Source organism: Sarcophilus harrisii, chromosome 1, assembly GCF_902635505.1.
Source record: "Sarcophilus harrisii chromosome 1, mSarHar1.11, whole genome shotgun sequence".
Classification (NCBI taxonomy): Eukaryota; Metazoa; Chordata; class Mammalia; order Dasyuromorphia; family Dasyuridae; genus Sarcophilus; species Sarcophilus harrisii.
Genome location: NC_045426.1, coordinates 707,563,185 through 707,583,514, shown reverse-complemented (window position 1 = coordinate 707,583,514; position 20,330 = coordinate 707,563,185). Strand labels below are relative to the sequence as shown.

Genomic DNA, 20,330 nt, shown 5'->3' with positions numbered 1-20,330 from the left:
TGAGGTCAGATTTGAACTCATTTCCTGATTCCAGCCTCATCAAATCTTCCAACCCAGAGGAGCTGCCCACCAGTGGAATGGGATGCCTTGGGTGGACTTCCTCTCACTGGAGGCCATAAAGCAGGCTGTTGCGAAGGCTCCATCTGAACAAGGTGTCCTAGGTCTCTAGGGTTGGTCTTTCCAACTGTGGCCTTGATTCTTTGAGCTGGAAAGGGCGTTCATGGCCACCTAGTCCATGCATAACCTTTATATTACAGGGGGATCATCGCAGGCGCTAACTTTCCTCCCCTCGGTATGGAATGCTTCCCAATGGTCCGTCATCTTGTGTGTTCCTTGTGCGCCAACATTTCTTGGGAGAAATCCAGCTCCTTCTGGAAGATCTGACCATGAATTCCAGGACCCTCCCACTGTTTTCTTTGATCAGTATATCTCTGCTGAGATCTTGTGGGTGGGTCAGCTATCCCAATTTTGTTCGTTCAGATAATTGCCCTCTTTCCCTCCCCCCAGACTGCCCTGGTCAGCAGAGTGAGGACAAAACTCACCTGAGCCATGAGGACGTGATGGTGCCATTTGGATCAGCTTTCCCTCTGGGTTTGTCTTCTTCTCATGGTCCTGCAGTAGATCATCCCTTTCACAAGCCCTTTAACCATGAGCGTCGGACTCTGTCCCACATCCTCCTCCTTCTTCTAACTGACTCCCGGCCTCAAGTCCCTCCATCCTCTGCTCAGTTGCTGAAGTGATTTCCCCCAAATCCAGATTTGATCATGTCATCCCCCTACCCATCAACCTGCAGCATCTCCCTCTGCTTCCCATGGGGGTCAGAAGAAATGACACATGGACACTCTCAAGGTCTCTCTTAAAAACTTTAGAGTTGATTGTATGGCATGAGACATATGTACTGGGCCAGGAGCGCCCAGCATGGAGGGCCCTCGTTGGAAAAGGGGCTCTATGAGCAAAGCAGAATTGAATTAGCCCCAAACAAGCGTGAGATGTGCAGCTAGATCCTACACCCCAAAGGTGCAGACCCCAAAGGGACTGCTTGTGTCCAGCCGGTGGCAGAGCATTTGGAGGTCCTATTGGTCTGATCAACCACTCTCAGACTCCCTGTAACTCGCCTCTATCCCAGTGATGTCATGTGGTCCTTTTTGAGAACAAAGGACACCAACCGACCAACATCAGATACATTACTCCCAGCTAAAACTTCTGAGTTCAAATCCAGGCTCACATATTTACCAGCTGTGTGATCCTGTGCATGTCACTTAACTTTTGTCTGCCTCAGTTTCCTCAACTGTAAAATGTAGATATAATAGTAGCAGTCACCTCCCAGAGTCTTTGTAAAGGATTAAATGAGATAATATTTATAAAGTGCTGGCCATTGTCTTCCTTCCCTCACAACCATCCATGAGGGGGGCTGATTCAGGAACTCCCTATATTGATAGACTGGTAGGTCAGGGCCCTATCTCGATAATAATAACAGCAGTTTCTATCTCAAAAATGACCAGCCTTACAAAGGGTTTTCTTCACAACCCCCTTGGCAAGGAGGCAGTGCAATGATAATACCCCCATTTTACAGTGGGGAAAGTTGTATCCCCCACAGTTGGAATACACTGAAATACACTGAGTGTCTTCCATTGAGATTCTTGTTCATGTCCTCGTTGGACCAGTTAATAATTGTTGAGGTCCCTTGCGATCCTGTGGTTCTTGGAAAGGGCTTCTGGGCATTAAAACTGGATCAGAGAGGTCACCTAATTTATTTCACTTTCTCATTTTAATTACTTTTCGTTTTCATTTGATTATCTACTAGTTAACTTTTAACTAGTTGACACCTCTAAGTTTGCAAAGCACTTCACTTATGTTAGCTCAATCAATTCTCACAACCCTGAGAGGCAAGTGCTGATAATATTCCTATTTTACAGCTGACAGCACTAAAACTGGGAGTGGATCCGTGATTGGACCAGGACCACACAGATTATGCAAGTCAAGATTCCAGCCCAGGTTCTATGTTCAGGACTCCTGTCTACTCTAGGTCTGATAGTAATTTTTAAAAATTTATTATTATCGATCTCTGTTTTACAGATGAGGAAACTGAGGCTGCTGGAGACACCTCTGTGCCTTTTGTTCTGAAGGGAACAAGCTGCAGAGCCTGTAAATAGTTAAAGACACTTGAGTATGTACCCGGCCTGACTCAAGAGTTGGGTGGAGGCACTAAGGAGCTGGCTGGGAACAAAGGCGGCTCAGCTGGCACCAGCAGGTGCCAATCCAGGATGGCCCAAAGGCTTCCTTGTATCTCCCTGCCCTTTAGGCCACACCCCCAAACCCAATTCTATTTGGGCTCCGGGATGGGGAGGAGAGAGATAACTCCTCCCCTTCCCAGCCAGAGAAAAGGCCGCCCTGGCCCAGGGGAGCAGCAGCTACATCCAGCACCATGAGTGGCCGGGTTGGGGACCTGAGCCCTCAGCAGCAGGAGGCGCTGGCCCAGGTAAGCCCCTACCCGACATCCCCCTCTGAAGCAGGACAATGCCCCATCCTTCCTTCACCCCCTGCCTTCCTTCCCTGCCTCCAGCCTGCACAGGGCAGAGAGTACTGAAGGAAGGGTCTGGGGAGCTGGGTTTTGAAACCTGCCTTTGCTTCTATGAGGCTGTGTGACCAAAGGAAGCCCCTTCCTCTCTCTGGGCCTCAGTTTCCCTCTCCATTAAAAAAGGGGATTGGTCCCTTCCAGCTGGAATTTAAGGCTCCCGCTCCCTTCCTTTGTCCATAGCTTCCCAGACCTCAAAGGGACCCAAGAGTCCACTTAGTGTTTTACTGAGAAAACTGCTGCCAGGGAAACTAAGTGACAATGCCCAGAGGCCCTCAGCCAGTGTCCGGGCAGTCCGCTGACTTTGGGACCGCTGCTTTCTTACTGCCTTTTGAATTGACCCCTTCTTCATACTCCCAGGCCCGGGTTAGCCTTTTCCCTAGAGGACCCAAAAGCCAGGGGACATTATGCCTTCCCATGAGCTGGGACAGACAGTCCGTGCCCTCGTCCAAGACCTGGGTGCAGGGCCTCAGGAGGAAGAGGAGGAGTATGGACTCATTGGCTTCTAGCAGTAATCTATTCTCCAGGAATCTTCCACTGGGAGTCCGTTCACAAGTAGCCCAACCTTGTTGGATAGCACTGGAGTTCAGAGGATGGTCCGGAACAAATTAATTTGTTTTTAGCCAAAGTTGTTCTTAGATACTTAATCATGGCTTAGAGGATTCCTTGGCCTTCAACGTCCCTGCTGGTGGATCCCCAATTCTGAGGCTCGGAGCACAGGCCAAGGACGACTAAAGGCTGCTCAGAGATGGCTCAAGGTGACAGGAGCCTCCCCAGAGGGCCTGATGAACCTTCCCCCACTGCAGCTCTTACATCACCCCATCTTCCACCTTCTTGGGTCCATTTGTCACCTCTTATCTGAGTTTCTGCAATCACCTAATAGAGAGACCTAGTAGAGAGAACTCTGGGACTTGGGGGAGAAGGGACCTGATGTGTACCCTAGCTCGGCTACATGACCTTGAGGAAGCCAATTAACCTCACTCCTCCTTGTTCCTTACTCCTTCAGAAAGCCAGCTTTCAGGCCCTCCAGTTTTCCAGTCTATAAAATGGTAACTCTGATCTTAGTGGTCCCCATGGCCCCCTGTGAAGGCTATTAGTGACAAATGTCCCCAGGATGTGTATAGGGGATGAAATGGGGAAGGAGTCAGATGCTGACATGGAAACTTGGCTGAGCTCCTCGGGTGTCCCTGGCCTGTCTTCCCAGCCCTCAGTTTCCTGGCTTAGCCCAAGTGGGTGGTCCAAGTGGCCCCCACGAGCCAAGTGACTAAGCTTCAGTATTTCCCATCTGTGCGGGAAGGAAAGAATTACTCCATAGGGGGCACTTGATGTCATGTCTCCTCGATTATATTTTTAAGTTAATTAACATACGTGAAGGACTAGAGCATCACACACTGGCCACGGTGGAGTCCAAAGATCAGGATTTCAGCCCCAGCTTTACCACTGAGTGGTCTGGGCAAGGGACAGAATTTTAGAGTCGGAGGGGACCGGAGACCTCCAGAGAATGGCCTCGATAATGTCCATCAATCTTTATTCAGCAGCCTTTATTAAGCATCTGAGGCAGCCAACTTGAGCTCAGGAATATGGGACTTCAGATTCTGCTTAGACCCTTCCTAGCTGGGTGGTCCTGGGAGGGTGCCTCAGTTTCCTCATTTGTAAAAATGACAGTCTGCCCTCAATGGTGTCTATAAAGTCTCTTCCAGCTCTAAATCTGGGGTATGATTATGGCTTACGCCCTTTTAAGGGACAAAGTATACTTAAAAAGGTGCCTAGATAAAAAAAGGGGTGCCATTCAAGTGATGACTCAATCTTAGCCTGAAGGTTCTGAGTCAAAATCAGCCTCTGTGAACCTTCCCCTATTATTCCTTGTCCCGCCTTCTGGGGCTGAGAACCAGGTTAATCCTTCTTCTATATGACAGAACCATTCAAGTGAGTGAAGACAGCCATCATTCTTCCCTCCCAATCTCCCCTTCTCTGAGCTAAATTCTACCAGTTCCTTCACTGTTCTTCTTGTGGCAAAACTTCAAGCCTCTTCATCATCAAATTGATGGTCCCAAGGCAGGAATCCAGGCCCTAAGGATCTGGTTCAACGATCTTGACCCAGTTGCTTCTCCACAGTTCCGAAAAAATGTCCAGGACGTGCTGCCCGACCTGCCCAACCCCGATGACTATTTCCTCCTTCGCTGGCTCCGAGGTGAGTTGGTGGGAGAACTGAGGACATCTCCATTGGGTGTAGAGTAACAATGATAAGATCTGAATTGTCCCCTACTCACCTACTTCCCAAAGGGCTTGTGGAGAATATTAAATTAAATATTAAATATTATTATATAAAAATTATACTATATAATTGTAAATCATAAATGTTATATTTATATATTATATAAAATAAATATTATATATTATAATTATAAATAATAAAATATTGAAATAAATCAGAAATGGGGGCTCTTGTGATTATTTTCATAAAGGAAATCATTCCTTTGATGTTCACAACCACCCTGAGAGACCAGTAGGAGGGGAGGGCCAATAGAATCATTCTATTTTTTTGGAGATGGGAAAACTGAGGCAGCTGCTTGCTGGGCCTTAACTTTGGAAAACAATCTCTCCTAATACCTTGACATGATAGTAATAGTCAGTAATCAATAGCAATAGTAAGAATAATCAGTAATAGTAGTAGCAGTAGTTGTAGCATTAGTACTAATCGTGGTCACTAGGAGTAATAGTCATAGTATTAATGTCAGTAGTAGTAGTATTGAAGAGGAGGAGGAGTTGCATTTCCAGCCCCAGAAGACACAGAACTTGTTGCAATAGTCACTACTAGTAATAATAGTAATCAGTTGTAGTAATATTCAATAATAGCAGTAGTAATGGTAACAGCACTAGCAGCAGTAGTAGTCATAAGTAGAGATAGGAGTAATAGTAGTAGTAGTAGTAGTAGTAGTAGTAGCAGCAACAGCAGCAACAGTAATAGTTGTAGTAATTGTAATAGTAGTCAGTATTATTAGTTTTCAGTACCAGCATTCAGTAGTAGTAGTATTAATAGTAAGTGGTCCTAGTAATATTAATTAGTAGTAGTAGTATTCAGTAATAGCAATAACAGCAGCAGTAGTACTAGTAATCATCAGTAGGAGTAAGAATAATAGTAACATTAGTAATAGGAGTAGCAGTAGTCAGTAGCAGTAGGAGTAAAAGTAGTCAGTAGTAATGGATACAGTAGTCGCAGCAGGAATCATAATAGCAGGAGTAATAATAGTCAGCAACAGTAGTAACAGTAGTCAGTAGTAGCACAAATAGCAGGAGTAATAGAAATATTCAGTAGAAATAGGAGTAATAGTAGTACTATTCAATAGTAGTCAATAGGAGTAGTAATAAAATAGTAAATAATAGTAATCAGTAGCAGTAGTATTCAGTAGTCGCAGGAGTAGTCAGTCCTGCTCCTGCAGGAGTAATAGTAATGTTAGTAGTATTTAGTAGTATCAGGAGTGGTAGAGTAGTCAGTAGTAGTAGTATACAATAAGTAATAGCAGCAGGAGTAGTAGTAGTCATAATAGTAGGAGTGGTAATACTCAGCAACAGTAGTAACAGTAGTCAATAGTGATAATATTCAGTAGTAATAATGTAATCATTCAGTGATAATAATATTCAGTTGTAGTGGGATTAGCAGGAGTAATAGAAATACTCAGTAGAAATAGGAGTAATAGTAGTAGTATTCAGTAGTATTAGTAGTCAGTAGGAATAGTAATAAAATAGTAAGTAATCAATAGCAGTGGTATTCAGTAGGAGCAGGAGTAATAGTAATAGTAGTATTTAGTAGTATCAGGAATAGAACAATAGTCAGTAGGAACAGGGGTAACAGGAATAGGAGTAATAAAATGGGACCTACCTCCCAAAGTTGCTATGAGGATTAAATGAGCTAGTATTTGTAAAATATCATATAAATGCTTGCTATTATTATTAGCTGTTGCATTCACGCTTCAGACGACTTTCTATTACTAGGAGTTAAGGAGGAGCTGCCCATTTGCTCTGGTGAAGGGGATTTCCAGCTGGGAGCTCCCGGCCACTGTTTGAGATCCTAGATCCAGATAAAAATCTCCAAAGGCCTTTATTTCTGCCATCTTTTAATATTTGCAAAGCTCAGTTCCCAGAGGCAGGGAGTGCAGGCAAAACTCATTTTCCAGAAGAGGAAACTGAGACTCAAAACTGGATTTCCATGGAGCACAGGATCTCATTAGTTTTAGAGTGGGAAGTAGCTGTAATCCCACCCAGTCACAATCCCACCCTAAACACCTGCGTGATCTAGGCTCCCTCGGGTGGTCCCAGTTCTCTATCTCACAGGCTTGGGGTCTGTGTCTGAAACCTTCTGTGGATCACATCAGCAGCCACCTAGTCTGACTCAGACCCAACAAAAAGGCCCCCCTAAAGTGCACCTGAAAAGGCTTGTCTGGCCTCTGTCTGAGGCCCTCTGGTGATGGGGAGCCGCCTGCCTCTCGGGAGAGCTCACATCCCACTCCGGGACAGCGGGAATTGCTGGGCAGTGTTCCCGACAGAGGTTCGGTGGCTCTCTTTGCATCTCCCACTCATTGCTAAGAGACCCTCTTCTAGAGGCAGAAACCTTTCCCGAGCCCTCTTCATTCCGGCACCCTCCCTCTGTTTGTCTAGCTTGTTTGTGGGCGTTTGTGGGCTGTCTCCTTCATCGGACCAGGAACTCCACAAAGCCTTCCTTTGTAGCCTTTGCATGTATACAGTAGGCACTTAATAAGTGTTTGTTGGCTTCCGTCTTCTGGAGCCAAACAGAACAAATCTAATTTCTTCCATGACGGCCCTTCCCATATATGAGCAGTGATTGTGCTCCCCCCACCCACAAATCTCTTTTCCAGGGTAAGCTTGCCCAGCCCCTTCAAACGAACCCTGTAAGCCAGACCCGTGGACACCCTCCCTCTAGAGCACTGATGTTTTCCCAAGCTGTGCTCCCCAGATTATGGCACCACTTCCAGTGGGGACTAAGAGTGTGGAGGGAGCGTCTCCTTGTTCCCGGAATGGCCGTTCTCGGGCTCAGATGAGCACGAAGGCTCCCTGGGATCGCTAACAGTGGCCCCACAGCCCCAGATGCCCATCCTTCCGATATGGGAGGACGCTGCCTGTCTATGCCAGGAGATACAAAGTCATTATGAGCCCTTGTCCTTAGCATTTCTCACCAGCCTAAAATTATTCTGATTTTTTTTCTTTTTTGCTGAGGCAATTGGAAAAAAATTAGGGTTAGATGACTTGGCCAGGGTCACACACAGCTAGGAAGTGTTAAGTGTCTGAGATTAGATTTGAACTCAGGTCTTCCTTTCCTCAGGGTCTGGTGCTCTACCCACTGCACCACCTATTCCCCATCCCTTCCATTATCATTGGCACTGGAGGAACTTTGAGAGCCATGGAAGGCTCTCTTCCTTTGGGGAAACCCAGCAGACTTTGCTCCAGCCTCACGCTAACCCATAGAAATCTAGACACTGGTCTGTGCCCCCTAGTGTCTCTTGCTTCTGGGTTTCCAGTATTCACTAAAAGCTTTCATTCACAGGCTTCATAGGGTGAGGACTGGGGTATGCTGAGGGATTGGTGGAAAAGCTGGGTCTGGGTCTCCCTGGGTCTCCCCGCCCAGCCCCCAGCCTGCTCCTGCCTCTTTTGCAGCTCGAAATTTTGACCTGCAGAAATCTGAGGACATGCTCCGGAAGGTGAGCCCCCAGTCCTTCGCCCTCTTGGACCCCAGGCCAAGGCAGCGGATCGGTGCACCTTGTACACCCCTTGCTGAGTTTTTCCTTTTCCTGCATCCCTCCTTCCCTTCCAGCCTTGGCCAAAATTGTTGTACCACTAGAGACCTTCCAAAGGCTCTTGGGTATTGCCTCCTGTCCCTAGCCTTATTAAGGTGGGAGGAGACCCAAGCAACAGTCAGGAGATACCAGGATGTTCTAAGTAGCCTGGGCCCAGGCACTGAGGTGAGACCTAACTCACCAAGGGGAGGGAAGCAAGGAAAGGAGCCCTCAACTAAGAACCCCGGGTTCAAATCTGCTGCTTGCCCATTTTTTGACCTTGGTTACACATCTTAGATCGCTTCACTTATAATATGAGAAAGTTGGACTAAATGATCCACATATATTGGAAAGAGGACTTGGGTTAGAATGATTGCTCTGCTGTTTCCCAGATGTGTAACTTTGGGACAGTCAATTTCCTTTTAAGGGCCTCAGTTTTCCCAACTGTATTGGAAAGAATTGAATCAGCTACCTTCCAGCTCTGATATTCCAGATTCAAAGGTTTTCCTCCACTCTGACAGCTTATATCCTCTGAAAAAAAATTCGTGATTTATTTTTAACATTCATTTTTTAAAAATTGTGTGTTTCAATTCTCTGTCTGGTCCTTCTGTCAATCATTAAGAAGGCAAGCAATATATCAACTGTACATGGGAAATAATGCAAAACATGTTTCCATATTGGCCATGCTGCAAAAAGAAAAAAAGGGCAAGAAAAATAAAGAAAGCAACAATTTCCGGTCAGATTTAGCAGCTTTCTCTCTGGAGGTGGAGAGCATTTTCACGTTGAGTCCCTCAGAATTGACATCTTCTGTTCCACAGGCCTTTCCGAAGGCCTTGGCCAGCTCAGACGTCCCAGGTCCTAAAGTCCTTTGTAAAGATTTCTCCCCGCTCTGGCATCTCCTGTTTCAGGGTCCTCCCAGTTCTGCTCTGTGTCCTTCTGAGCTCTGCCCTTTAGATCCTGCCCTGAGCCCCAGGGAACCCTGGTTGGGACCATTCTACTTCTCTTGGTAGCATGTGGTATTCCGGAAGCAAGAGGACCTGGACAACATGTTGAACTGGAAGCCCCCGGAGGTGAGCTTGGGTTAACCCCTGTCCAGAGTCCCAGCCCTACCTGGCTCTCTTGAGCCTGGTCTGTACCATGAACCGTCTTGACCTTGAGGGTAATGGCGGCTGCTTCCTCTGGGTGTAGGTCCTCCAGTTATACGACACAGGCAGCTTCAGCGGTTATGACCCGGAGGGCTGCCCCGTCTGGATTGACGTCACCGGCTCCTTGGATCCCAAAGGCCTGATTCTTTCCAGTGGCAAAACAAATATGATCAAGAAACGCACCCAGGCCTTGGTGTTCCTCCTCCGGGAATGCGAGCTCCAGAGTGAGAGGGTGAGAGAAAGCCCCTGGGAGAGGCTGGGGTTGGCTCAGGGAACAGGGAAGGATCCTAAAGGGACCCAGAGGGAAGGAGATCCTGCTGCCTCAGCCATTAATCCAGGAAGGAGGAGGGGGATCTAGGAAGGAGGAGGGGGATCCAGCAGGAGGAGGGGGTGGTAAGCAATCTGTGCACTGTGGGAGAGTCCAGTGACCCTGGTGCTTGAGAGGGCAGCCGAGGCTAGATTCCAGGTCTAACACGGCCCAGGCAGAGTTTTGTTCTTTAATCCAGGAGACAGCAGGGAGCCCTGGAGGGTTCCTGAGCAGGGCAGTGTCAGTCTGATCTCTGGGAGAGCAGGTTCTGTGTTTTATAATCCCTACAGCTCCTCGAGTGGACCCAGGCGCAGTAATTGCCCCTAAATCTCTTTTCTAATGGTCAGAACTGGCCCCAGGGCTAAAAGATGTGCTCCTTGACTATCTCAGTCCCTGTTCATCTTTTTCCTAGACAACTGGAAGGGGTGTAATACACACGTAGGCCACCAGGTGGTGCTCCAGCTACCCGCCATGAGCATACTGTTAGCTAATGGACAGAGCACTGAGCTTGGAACCAAAAAGACTCATCTTCATGAGTTTAAATCTGGCTTCAAACACTTACTGCTGTGTAACCGTGAGCAAGTCACTCCCCCAGTTTGCCTCAGTTTCCTCATATATAAAATGGGCTGGAGAAGGAAATGGCCAATCTGCAGTATCGCTGCCAAAAAAAAAAAAAAAAATCCCAAAGTGTGGTCATGAAGACATGAGGAGAGAGACTGAACAAAAGCTTTATCACCTCAGTCAGAGCCCAGACTCTCAGGACTCAGTACTTTGTTGCTCACGGCCATGCTCATTATGTGCTTTATTAACTCCACCAGGCAAGTCGGCTTAGATCTGAAAGGGACCTTTGAGTCTAACTGCCCCTTTTTAGTCACGAAGTCCAAAAAACAAAGTGAGTTGAAACCCCTTAATTCCAATGAGCTCCGTCACTTTATCCACTGGGACCCTTGGCCACCCTTAAGCTCACCAGGCCCCAGATTCCGAGTCCCCAAATAAGGAAACTGACTAAGGTCTTTACTGTCCCTTCCAATGCCAACTTCATGGAGCGTTGACCCTCTTTCTGGAGGTCGTCCACGGCCCTCCCAGCTCTGACTCTCATGAATGTCGGTAACCTGGTTGGACGCTAACGTTCAGTTGGCTGCCCTGGCAGATTAATGGCCCTGTCTTCTTCCTCCTGTCTGTGCAGCTGGGAAAGAAGATTGAAACTTTCGTTATAATATTTGACCTGGAAAATCTAGGCCTGAGACACTTTTGGAAGCCAGCTACAGAAGTCTACCAGGAGGTGAGGAAGGAATGGGCTCTCAGTGGGGAGGGAGAGATTTGATGTCAACTCAGCTGGGGAGCAGCCAAGATCCCAAAGCACCCTGGGGTGAAGCTGGGGACCAGGCTTCTGAACTCACAGCATAGTGAGGACTTTGGCTCAAAAAAATTCTACATCAGGGAAAATCATGTTTAAGTTTTTGGGGAAATGAATGGGGGTGGGTGGGTTAAGAGGTGCTCTGGTTTAGCAGAAAGAACAAGCTCAATTAAATCACCTACTTAACCTCTGGGCCTCAATTTTCTGATCTGTAAAATTAAAGGAATGGTGCCTTCCAAATTCTAAACCCTGTAATCTCACAGTCTCTCAGAGTGCTTCTTTTGGGATCTAATGATCTGTCACAAGATGAGGAAGAGAGAACGCTGGATTGATAGTTTATAACAAACATTTTAGATCTATCTTTGCTATTCATTATTGGAAATTGTAACAAAGACAAGACAAAACAAAAAACTTAGAGTTGATGTCAGGGAAAACTTACTGACAATGAGAGCTGTCCAAAGGTGGAGAGGGATGTGTGGCAGGTAGTGAGTTCTCCATCCAACACAAGCTAGATGATCACTTGTCAAGAATGTTATAAAGGGAATTCTTGATTGGGCATAGGAAAGATCTTTGATCCAATCTGTAATGTCATCTGGGAAACTCACTAGTCAAATTGATTCTAAATGGCTCTTTTTTCATTATTAAATTTGTTTTTTACATTTCCTGTTATCTCTTTTATTTATTTCTTTTATTTTATTTACTTTGATTTCCATTTTTTTTCTCCTTCCCTTATCCCTACCCAACATGGCAATCAATTTGATATAGGTTAAAGATGTACAAACATATTAAAGAGATTTACACATTACTCATGTTATGAAAAAAGAATGAGAACAATGGGGGAAAACCACAAGAAAGAAAGAAAAAACAACAACAAAAGTGAAAATAGTGCGCCTCAATCAGCATTCAGATTCTGTAGCTCTTTCTCTGGATGTGGATGGAATTTTCCATCATGAGTCTTTTAGAATATATTTAGATCATTGTATTGCTGAGAAGAGCAAAGTCTATCAAAGTTGATCATTACACAATGTTGCTGTTACTGTGTACAATGTTCCCCTGGTTCTGCTCACTTCACTCAGCATCAGTTCATGGAACATTATCATTTCTTATAGGAAGATAGTATTCCATTCTATTCGTATACCACAACTGGTTCAATCATTCCCCAATTAATGAGCAGCCCCCTCGATTTCCAATCCTTTTTGGCCAACTTTTCTGTTCTATCATCCATAAAAATAGAGTTTTGATCTCTAAGGGCTTTCCTAGTTCTAATTCCTGGGAATTTACAGAACTCTTCTCAGCACTGGAAGCTGGGGCAGCAGTAGACTAGGGAGTGATGTCCCACCTGACAATCCAGCACAGTAGGATACTGTAGGGTATGGTAGAGAACAGTTGGGTAACTTGGGTTCTCAATGGGAGCTCTGAAGAGTCCTGGGGAGGGGAATCCTGATTCTCTCCCAGGGGTCTCTGGGAAATGAACACTAGTTGATATAAGGAATGCCCTAAGAAGGCTTATCTTGACTTTGCAGTTTTTCTCCATACTTGACCACAATTTTCCTGAGACCGTCAAGAATCTTATTGCTGTGAAAAGTAAGTCAGCAGTAACAGGGGTTGGAATGGAATGGGCAAGAGGGCAAGAGGGGCACGGGATAGATGCAAGGTGGCACCTGATGGACGTTGCCAGGCCTCAGCAAATAATGGGAACACACTTCCATTAAATTTAACATCAAAACCCCTAAAGATCTTATTTTAGACTCACCCCTTTCAAGGAAACCCAAGACACTGGGACCAGGATGATTGAATTTACAAGGCAAAGGCAGGTGATATGAGTTACTTATATCCCACAGCTGGTACCATCAGCTTTCATGTTCAGCCAGGGCTTCCCTGAACTTATTCAGAATTATCTTTTCTTCCTGGCCATAATCTCAAGTTATCTCCATCTTTTTCAGCTCCTAAACTGTTCCCTGTAGCCTACAACTTGGTTAAACCCTTCATTTCAGAAGAAACTGGAAAAAAGATTGTTATTCTAGGAGGTGAGTCCTGACGCTCCCAGTTTTTTTTTCCCAAGGGGATTGTTATTGAATGGATGAAGATTATAAATTAGGGTTCACCATTTAGGTTATTTCTGAGTAGATAAAATAATAATGGATCAAGCCAGACTTGGAAAAATTTAGTGAAGAATTAGAGAAGAAAGCTTAGGTGTCACTCAGCCTGGATGGATTTGTCTTATGCTTCTTTGTGATTCCATCCCCTGATGTTCAATTTTGAAGCTCTGCAGGACTAGAAGAACAAAACTCAAGTTCTTCCAGATCCCACCCAAGTGTAAAGTCCTTTAAAAAAACTTTATTTTATTTATTTCGTTAAATATTTCACAATTACATGTAAAAATTTTAACATTCTTTTTTTTTTTAATTTTGAGTTCCAAATTATCTTCCTACTTCCTTGAGAAAGCAAGCAATTTGATATCAATTATATATGTGAAATCATGGGAAAACAGAACAAAATGAGAAAAATAAAGAAAATTTTAAAAATGCTTTTCTCTCTGAAAGCATATAACATTTTCATCATATATCCTTTAGAATTGTCTGGCTCATTTTATTAATTCATTGAGTAGCTAAGTCTTTCACAGCTGATCATATATAATGTTATTTGTGTGTACATTGTTTTTCTGTTTTTGCTCACTTCAATTTGCATTGTTTATATGCCTTCCCAGGTTTTTCTGAAACCATCCTCCTTGTTATTTCTTACAGAACAATGATATTCCATCAAAATCATATACCACCACTTGTTCAGCTATTCTCTTTCCCTCCCTCCTTCCCTCCTTCCCTCCTTCCCTCCTTCCTCCCTTCCTCCCTTCCTCTCTTCCTTCCTTCCTTCCTTCCTTCCTTCCTTCCTTCCTTCCTTCCTTCCTTCCTTCCTTCCTTCCTTCCTTCCTTCCTTCCTTCCTTCCCTTCTTCTTTGTCTCCTTCCCTTCTCCATTTTGGGAACTATATACTTACATATGGATATTTTGCCCAAAGGAGTATAAATTTCTTGAAATTGGGCTCTGGAAAATCAGGCTTTGATAAAGCCCATTGGGATTCAAATGAAACTACTTGACTATGTCTTAAACCTAAATCACTCTGGCTCTCACTGGCCTACAATAAGTCCCAGACTAAGGCTGGTTGGTCCTTATTTGGGTATTGACACCTCAGACTGAGGGTCAAAACAATTATCTGTTCTAGCCCAAAAGCCTAAGGTTCTTCCTCCCCCAAATTCCTTCCTTCCTCCTTCCCTCCCTCTGTCCCTCTCTCTTTTGCTCTCTTTCTTGTCATCCTTTGCTTCATTTCTTCCCTAATCTTAAATCACCCAATGGATGTTGCCCCAGACAAATTGAGAACTGGAAAAGGCCTTACAAGGAATGTAAATTTCTAAAAATAGAACTATGAAAAGTACATGGCCATCTTTTGTTTAAGATGTCTATGGGACATGAAGTTTGAGATGTCTAAGAGACAATTGGAGCTATGAGAGTGGTCAGTAGAGAAGTTAGTTAGAGCTCAAATGTGAGAATGATCAGTACAAAGATAATAATTGAATCTATTGGAGGCGATGAGATCACCAAGTGAAATAGTGTAGAGGGAGGAAGAGAAGAGGATGATACCCAAGGTTAGGGGACATGACTTGGATGAAGATCCAGAAAAGGAGACTGAGAAGGAATGGACACATAAGTTGGAGGAGAATCAGGAAAGAGAAATATCCCAAAAAACTAGAATGAAGAGAGTATTTAGGAGAATTATGGATGTTGTAGGAAGTGACTGAAGAGAGCTCAGGGAGGATGGGGATTAAGAAAGGATCATTGGATTTGGTCATTGGGACATCACTGCTGACTTTGAGGAGAGCAGTTTTAATTGAATGATGAGGTCAAAAGCCAGGCTGAAGAACGTTAAGAAGAGAGTAAGAGGAAAAGATGTGGAGCCACTTATTGTAGATGATCTTCTCAAGGAGTTTAGCCAAAAAAAGGGAGGAAAAATGCGGGATGAGAACCAGCAGGGATTGATGGAGGAGACAAACATGTTTGTAGGCAATAAGGAAGCAGCCAGAGGAAAAGGAGCCCAAAGATCAGCGAGGAAGGAGGATGACAGAAAGGTCAATTTGCTGGAAAAGATGGGCTGGAATGGGATCAGTTGTACATAGAGAGGGGCTTGCCTTGGCAAGGAAAAGGATCACTTCTCCCTGTGAAACAGGGGTGAAGGAGGAGAGAGTAGGGGAAGGTACTTGAGTGATGTGAGATAAAAAGGAGGAGAGAAGAGGGAACTTTCAGTGAATGGCCTTAAATTTTTTTAGTAAAATGTGAGGCAAAATTCTCAACTGAAAGGACGGATGGACAGAATGTCACAGGACATTAAAGAGGGAAGAGCCACTTTCATAATAAACAGTAAGTTAATTAAGGAGGTATAAAAAGATCGCCTTTCAGCAGTGAGAGCTCAGTTGCGATTATATAACATAAATTTATGGTGGAACGAGTCAACACAGGTTTATAACTTTCAACTTTGTGTAGCAGAAAATGGTGAGAGTGATTTAAGGGAGAAGCTTGGCAGGACAAGATCGGTGATAATATAAAGGGACGAGGGACTTGAGAGAAGAGGACTCTGTAGGGCTGAACTGATCACCAAAGAATCACGATGGGAAAGGAAAATAGCCAATGTAGGGTTGATGGCTTGGGAAAGAACTGAGCAACAGATGTGTGGGGGTGGGAGTGGGGGTTGGAAATCAGAGTGAGGTTGAAAGATAGGTTTGGGATTGCAAGGCAGAGAAAGAAGTAGAATGAAATGAAATTGGGGTTAGAATTCCTAATAGATTTGATCAGATGAGAGATTTCCTAGTTCTGAAAAATGCAAGTAGTTTATTTGTGAGTAACCCAATAAGAGAATTTTCTGGTTCTTGAACATGGATGTGATTTATTTGTGGGTCATGGCAAGATCAAGGGTATGATTGTGGACATTAAAAGTCTGCCATCTGCAATAAGACAGCCCGAGTCAGGGGTCTGCAGAGACTTAGCTCAAGCTCAAAGAATTTGGGTGCAGACACAAGGGGGAGCCATTGATGAAAATCCAACCTGATGTGATCTTTCTTTCTTTCTTTCTTTCTTTTTGGACTCCATTGTAGAATCTGGCCAAAAGTGGCTAGGTTCCACACATTGCTGTCCCATCTGAGAGCTTTTTTTTTTTTGTGAAGCAACTGGGGTTAAGTGACTTGCCCGGGGTCACACAGCTAATAAGTGTTAAGTGTCTGAGGCCATATTTGAACTCAGGTCCTCCTGATGTCTGACCAAGTACTCTACTGCGCCATCAAGTTGCCTCCTAATTAAATTCAATTAATTTTTACAAAGAAATTATAGCAAGAACCCCCATTTCCCCAACACTTGGAGGCATGAACTCTTGAATGAAGCTCAATTGTCCTTAGAGAGAACAGGTTTTTACATGTACACTCATAAGGGCCAGTGTCCCCATTACTCATCTCTTTTGGGAATTTATTCCCCCTCTCACCCAAGAATCTTCTTTCTTTCCCACAAGCAAACTGGAAGGAGGATTTGCAGAAATTCATAGACCCTGACCAGTTGCCTGCAGAGTATGGGGGAACCCTAACTGACCCTGATGGGAACCCCAAGTGTCTGACCAAGGTAAGGAATTCCTAGGGGCCTGAGTGGAACAGGCGTTGAGGGCAGATGTATCAGGCCAAAGGTCATCCCATCCTTTTCTGGCAGATTCGATATGGAGGTATGGTCCCTAAGAAATACTACGTGCAGAACCAAATGAAAATGCAGTATGAGCATACAGTGTGTATCAATCGGGGCTCTTCCCACCAGGTGGAGATTGAGATCCTCTTTCCTGGCTGTGTCTTGAGGTAGGTTCTGCCCGGCTTCCCCTTCCCGGGGAGCTGTGGGTATAAGTGGGCAGGAGGGTGGGGGCGGAATCCTGCAAGGGCAGATCACTTGGCAAGAAGAAGCAACGTTTCTCCCGCCACAGATGGCAGTTCCTGTTGGATGGGCCCGACATTGGCGTTGGGATTTACCTGAAGACTAAGATGGGGGAGCGACAGAGAGCAAGGGAGATGATCGAGGTGGTGCCCACCCAGAAGTACAGCTCTCCGCTGATCCCTGAGGACGGGACCCTCACCTGCACTGAACAGGGAGTCTGTGAGTGACTTATTTGAAAGATCATGGAAAATGGCAGAGGTATCTTGAGGAAGGAGGAGGGAAAATGTCCTGATCTGTTAAAAAGATAGTTTGCAAACCCTGAACAGTGAGCTTGCCTTCAGCTCTTGGAGAAATCCCTGAGAGGATCATTAAAGATATGGTTGGTAGGGCAGCTGGGTGGCACAATGGATAGAGCACCAACTCTGAAGTCAGGAGGATCTGAGTTCAAATCTGGCCTCAGACACTTGACACTTCCTGGCTGTGGGATCCTGGGCAGGTCACTTAACCCCAATTGCCTCGGCAAAAAAAGTAAATAAATAAATAAAGATATGGTTAGTGAATATCCAGAAAGGGATATGAGGATTACAAAGAGCCAGCAGGGCTTCCTGGACTGCTAGAGTTGCCTTTTTGGACAAGATTACTAAACTGATCGGTCAATCAAGCGATATCTATTAAGCACCTACAGTGTTCCTGGCCCTGGGATAAGCACTGAAGACAAAGAAAAGTCCAAGATAGCCCTTGTCCTTAGGGAGCTCACAATTTAATATGTGCAAACAAGCTACAGACAGAATCAATTGGAGATAATCAATAGAAGGAGGGAAATCAGATCAAGAGGATGGGCAAAGGCTTCTTGGAGGAGATGGAAATTTAGCTGAGACTTGGAAGTCAGGGCCAAGAGAGGGATGTGAGGAGAAAGATCTTTCCATTCATGGGAAACAACCAGGGAATGTCAAGGGCTGAGAGAGGGAAGGTTTTGCTTATGAGGAAGGATGATGGATTCAGTTTTGGACGTGCTGAGTTTCAGATGTCTATGAAACATCCAGCTGGAGACCCTGGACAGGAAGTTGATGATGTGATACTGGAGGTCAGGAATGAGGATTGGACTGGATATTTAGTTTAGGGATAGAGAAGGCCATGGAACCTGTGGGACCCATCTTCCTCCACAGCCGTCTTTCCTTTCACCTGAGAGAAGTAATTTTCTCAGAGCTCGTTTGGCCCCATCAGACGTCTGTATGGCAGATCTTTCAGTGACTGGTCACCCCATAGCTCAATCAGCTTGACTTTCTTCACCATCCTAAAATGGCTGAGCAGAAGAAATGCTTTTCTGCATTGGACTCATTCAAGCTGCAAGGGGAAAACCCTTTACAAGGTGCAAATGGGCCACTCCCAGCTTTCCACCCTCCAAAGTCTGAGACTAGAGCACTATACAGCTGTAATCAAATTAGCCCCTGTGCTTTACCACAAAAAAGGAGCCTAATGGCATCTAAAGCCTGTTCTTCCCTTGGAAGTTCAGCTACTTGAGGTAAAAGTTCGATGGCTGAAGCCTTGATCGATGATGGTCTGTTGGGAAGACTATGAAAGTGTTGGGCCCATCTCTCTAGGATCATGTCCCAATCACTAATCAAAATGGCGTCATTAGCACTGAGTAATTGAGATGCACCATCAGTCTGTGACCCATAAATAGCCATCAGTGCATTTAAGAAATGCATCATAAATCACTTCATGTGGCAGATGAGACAGCAGACACTGAGGTTCTTTTTTGAACTACCCTGCCCAGCGTTCCAACCCTGCAGCAGAGAGCAAACTCCATTGGACTGGCCGCATTGTTTGCATGCTAAATGTCCGTTTGCCACATGGATAATTTGATTCCCAGGGTGATTTTGGACAAGAATGGAGTCAGAGTGGTGAGCGCTGGAGAGTGTTTTTCTTTTCTATCCTTCATTGTGTCATAATGGTATGGGAAGATAGCCAGAGCTTCAAGGTTTTTCCTGGGCTCTTTTTCCTAATGGCAAGGAGGGGGGTGTCTCTACAGTCCAAAATTAGAGAATTCACCCCAAAAGATGTTCACATGGACTCTTTGTGTCTGACCTGTGGCCAAACATTCTGAGCTCACATTGGTCCGATCAGCCCCAGTCAACACACTGGAACTTAATTCTAAAATCATTTTGATTCCCTGTGAGAGCTAAGGACAACCACCATACCACGGGGCATGGGTCACTCAAAGTTTGATGCAGTTTGGAAGCTATGAATGCAAGACGTCAGCACCTAAAAGAAGCAGAATTTTAGCCTTTCAGTGTCTCCATCACCTGCCTCTTTCATCCTGTAACTTCCTCAAATGGGTCTGGGGAAATTCTCTTGTTTCAGAAATATTTCAGGGGTTCCTTGATCAACCCCTTTTCTATGAAATCTTTCAGGGGGGGGACTTGAAATAAAGCTTGGCAGGTAGATTGAAAGCAGATTGTGCTGGTCCTTGAATGCTAGAGTCAGGAGTTTAAGACTAATTCAGTAGAAATGGAGAGGTGCAGAAAGTACAATATGTCTCTTTCCCTTGTAGACGTCCTGAGGTTTGACAATACCTACAGCTTGATCCACTCCAAGAAGGTCAGCTACACAGTGGAAGTCTTACTCCCTGACAAAAACATTGAAGAGAAGATGGAGAAACTGTAGGGGAAGTCCAAGCTTGGCCACCATTATTGCTCTTCCGGTCTTGTCTCACTGACCCCACTTGGGACGCCTTTTGTCCTCTGGCCTGCTTTCTCTGTCAAGTAGATGTGCCATAGATCCACCTTTGACCAAGACACTGTGGGGAGGTTGGAGATCTGCTGAAGAGTAAGATGCTTCAACTCGAATCTTCCCTTCTGATTCTTCTTTCATAATATGATTAATGTGGAGATATGTTTAATATGATTGTACACATACAACTTAATGCTTGTTGACTTAGGGAGGGGAGAAGGGAATGAAGGAGAAAACTCTGGAGCACAAAAATCTTACAAAAGTGAATTTTGAAAACTATTTTTATATGTAATTGAAAGAAATGTTAAATGGGGGAAAATTTAAATTTTAAAAAAGAGTAACTAATTAAATTTTTATTTACAACCCCCAACTTCTAAAGCTGTTGTTTGCCACCCCACATGGGGTCTTGTAACTGAATGTGGAGATTGCAAAATTATGATTTAATATTTGATTTGCATGCCTATTTTATATAAC

General features: G+C 44.8%; 2 protein-coding genes across 2 annotated transcripts in view; both read left to right on the top strand.

Annotated features, from left to right (window-relative positions):
* GAL3ST1 (galactose-3-O-sulfotransferase 1) overlaps positions 1-622 on the top strand; it is a 38,747-nt gene extending 38,125 nt beyond the window's left edge. The window contains exon 4 of the mRNA XM_031948913.1: positions 508-622. Within this exon, the coding sequence (XP_031804773.1) occupies positions 508-529 (22 nt within the window). The 3' untranslated portion in view covers positions 530-622. The remainder of the gene's footprint in view (positions 1-507) is intronic.
* LOC100931823 (SEC14-like protein 4) lies at positions 551-20,056 on the top strand. The gene is made up of 12 exons (XM_003762666.3): positions 551-2,479; positions 4,691-4,766; positions 8,246-8,289; positions 9,375-9,434; positions 9,553-9,741; positions 11,003-11,098; positions 12,697-12,757; positions 13,117-13,200; positions 16,720-16,826; positions 16,911-17,050; positions 17,173-17,342; positions 19,678-20,056. The coding sequence occupies exons 1-12, from the start codon at positions 2,426-2,428 to the stop codon at positions 19,788-19,790; spliced, it is 1,194 nt and encodes a 397-aa protein (XP_003762714.1). The 5' UTR covers positions 551-2,425; the 3' UTR covers positions 19,791-20,056.
* The last annotated feature ends 274 nt before the right edge of the window (positions 20,057-20,330 follow it).

Excerpts from the sequence above, each read along its gene's own strand:
- LOC100931823 (XM_003762666.3), top strand. The coding sequence starts at position 2,426 with ATGAGTGGCCGGGTTGGGGACCTGAGCCCTCAGCAGCAGGAGGCGCTG. Across the intron at positions 8,290-9,374 it reads CTGAGGACATGCTCCGGAAG|CATGTGGTATTCCGGAAGCA; the intron begins GTGAGCCCCCAG and ends TTCTCTTGGTAG. Across the intron at positions 11,099-12,696 it reads CTACAGAAGTCTACCAGGAG|TTTTTCTCCATACTTGACCA; the intron begins GTGAGGAAGGAA and ends TTGACTTTGCAG.